General features: G+C 32.7%; 1 protein-coding gene across 1 annotated transcript in view; it reads left to right on the forward strand.

Moving 5' to 3' along the window:
- LOC106473299 (exocyst complex component 4-like) overlaps nucleotides 1-2,080 on the forward strand; it is a 41,465-nt gene extending 39,385 nt beyond the window's left edge. Inside the window, exons 26-27 of the mRNA XM_022401762.1 lie at nucleotides 651-762; nucleotides 1,727-2,080. Coding sequence (XP_022257470.1) covers nucleotides 651-762; nucleotides 1,727-1,894 — 280 coding nt within the window. The 3' untranslated portion in view covers nucleotides 1,895-2,080. The remainder of the gene's footprint in view (nucleotides 1-650; nucleotides 763-1,726) is intronic.

Below are 2,080 nucleotides of genomic sequence, written 5' to 3' on the forward strand. Positions count from 1 at the left end.
ACAACACATGAAAACTCTGACTTCGCTTTTTTGAAAAATGAAATGGTCTTTCCTATTACTCCCGATCACCAATCAAATATATTTTCTTGAATTATGAATAACACGAATGGATTGAAATATTTAATTAAATTATCTCAAAATAAACCTTAATTTCGGTGCAATATTGAAATTAGCTTGAATTCTTCATAACCTCTGAATAGTGGGTGACGGGTGGTGTAGTCTTCTTTATAAGTAGGATTGCTAAGGTAACAGTTTCTAATATATTATCTCTTTACATAACTCTGTGTTACATTTAATGTTTTACAAAGTAACATACGAGATATTTCTCAAAATTAAAAGTTATGCAGACAGTATGCAGTGAGAGTTCTTGTTATAAAAATGCCCTCTATATCAACGAGTGTTTTAGTAGACACGTATTTGTTCTTTCTTAATTCCACTGGTACATTATAGCTTAATTTTATAAATTTTTTAATTTCGTAGTCACAAAAAACATACGATTGTTTTCCAACAAACATTGGTGTATATTTATGATGTTTCTATTTATCTGAGGATATGTTAAATAATTATTGTGTGGTTATAGATGTGGGTGTGTGTATATTATGGCACAGAGGTTAATGTTTAGATAACGTGTTATGTACTTGTTGTCATAGGTGTCGAAATATTTTCGCCATTCAGCAGAACCTGACGACGATCACAATGAGTCGCGAAGTCGCCCTGGATCATGCTAGGCAGTACTTTGAGCTGTTTTATCATACACCGGAGGTGAGAATTCCTCCCCTAACTCTTAGCCCAATCAGAAAATAATATACATAAATTTAGTTATCACATCTTTTGTTTATTAGTTTCAACATCGTGTTGTCATTTTGTTTTACAACTAGAAACAGAACAGGTTTGCCCTTGTCCACGGTTACCGATGAGGGGGGGGGGGTTCTCTGAAACCAATATAGTTCATTGATAAGTGGTGAATTGAATGATAGATTGGGTTTTTAGTTTTATAACGGGATTAATTTTTTTTTTTTTACGGTTTAGTAACCAGTGAATATAACCTATTTTACTTGTAAATCATTTCTGTTTTGTTAAGAGTGATAAGTTTATGTTTAAAATAATTTTACATATACATATTGTTCTCTTTTTTTGCATCCCAGTGTTATTAAAACGTTTGGTTTAGAAAGTGGAAACCGACATCGAATAAGGTTTAATAGATATTTAATATTCTAACACATTTTATCAAACACGTTAAAATTGAATACGTTTTCAAGCAGAAAGATTTGAAGTTTGTTTGTACACAATTCTTAAGAGAAATTGATTTGTTTACTTTTAAACCTTCTTAAACAATTGTTTTTTCAGCTTGTAAACTTTATCGGGTAGACAGGAATCGTTTGTTTAGCTTGTAAACTCTGATTTTTTGTTCGGCATGTAAACTTTATTAGGAAGACAGAACCTAAACCTTATCAAATTGACAGAATTTTTGTTTTGCTGGTATCTCTTAATGAATAGACAATTTTTGTAAAAGGCTTGTAAAAAGTATTAGATAAGACTGAATTATAAGGCTTAAACATCATGATAAAAGCTGTTTTGTAGGTTGATGTTTTTTTATTACGTTTGTCCTAATTTGTCTGCAACAGTAATGAAAATTGTGATTTTAGAACTTGTGTTTGGTCCTTGCAAACTTGTGGTGATGAAACTTGTTATGTTCACTATGGTACCTGTAATTTTGTTTTTGTAGGAAGTATTGAACACAATAATGGAGAGAGGCCCTCAGTTTCAGGAGATTGAGTATGTGAACGTTCTTCAACTCATCCACCGTAGCCAACCAGGGAGCGATCCCACCATTTTGGACTCGCAACTCTCGAGATTACAGGAAATTCTCAATGAGGTTGCTGTAGCTGTATAGATTTGACCACTACATCCAGTGAGCTTTGAACACATTTATCATAGATATCGAAGGGGAACCCACAACTGGAACTCCTTCTCTGGAGTCGGTTTTGTGCAAGCTATGTCACATCGAGTAGAAATGTACTGGTTCACCCTCAGAAAAAAAAAAGTGTATTTAAGACTAATAAAAAAAGTTTACCTAAAA

This window comes from Limulus polyphemus, unplaced genomic scaffold (assembly GCF_000517525.1).
Source record: "Limulus polyphemus unplaced genomic scaffold, Limulus_polyphemus-2.1.2 Scaffold6055, whole genome shotgun sequence".
NCBI classification, from domain to species: Eukaryota; Metazoa; Arthropoda; class Merostomata; order Xiphosura; family Limulidae; genus Limulus; species Limulus polyphemus.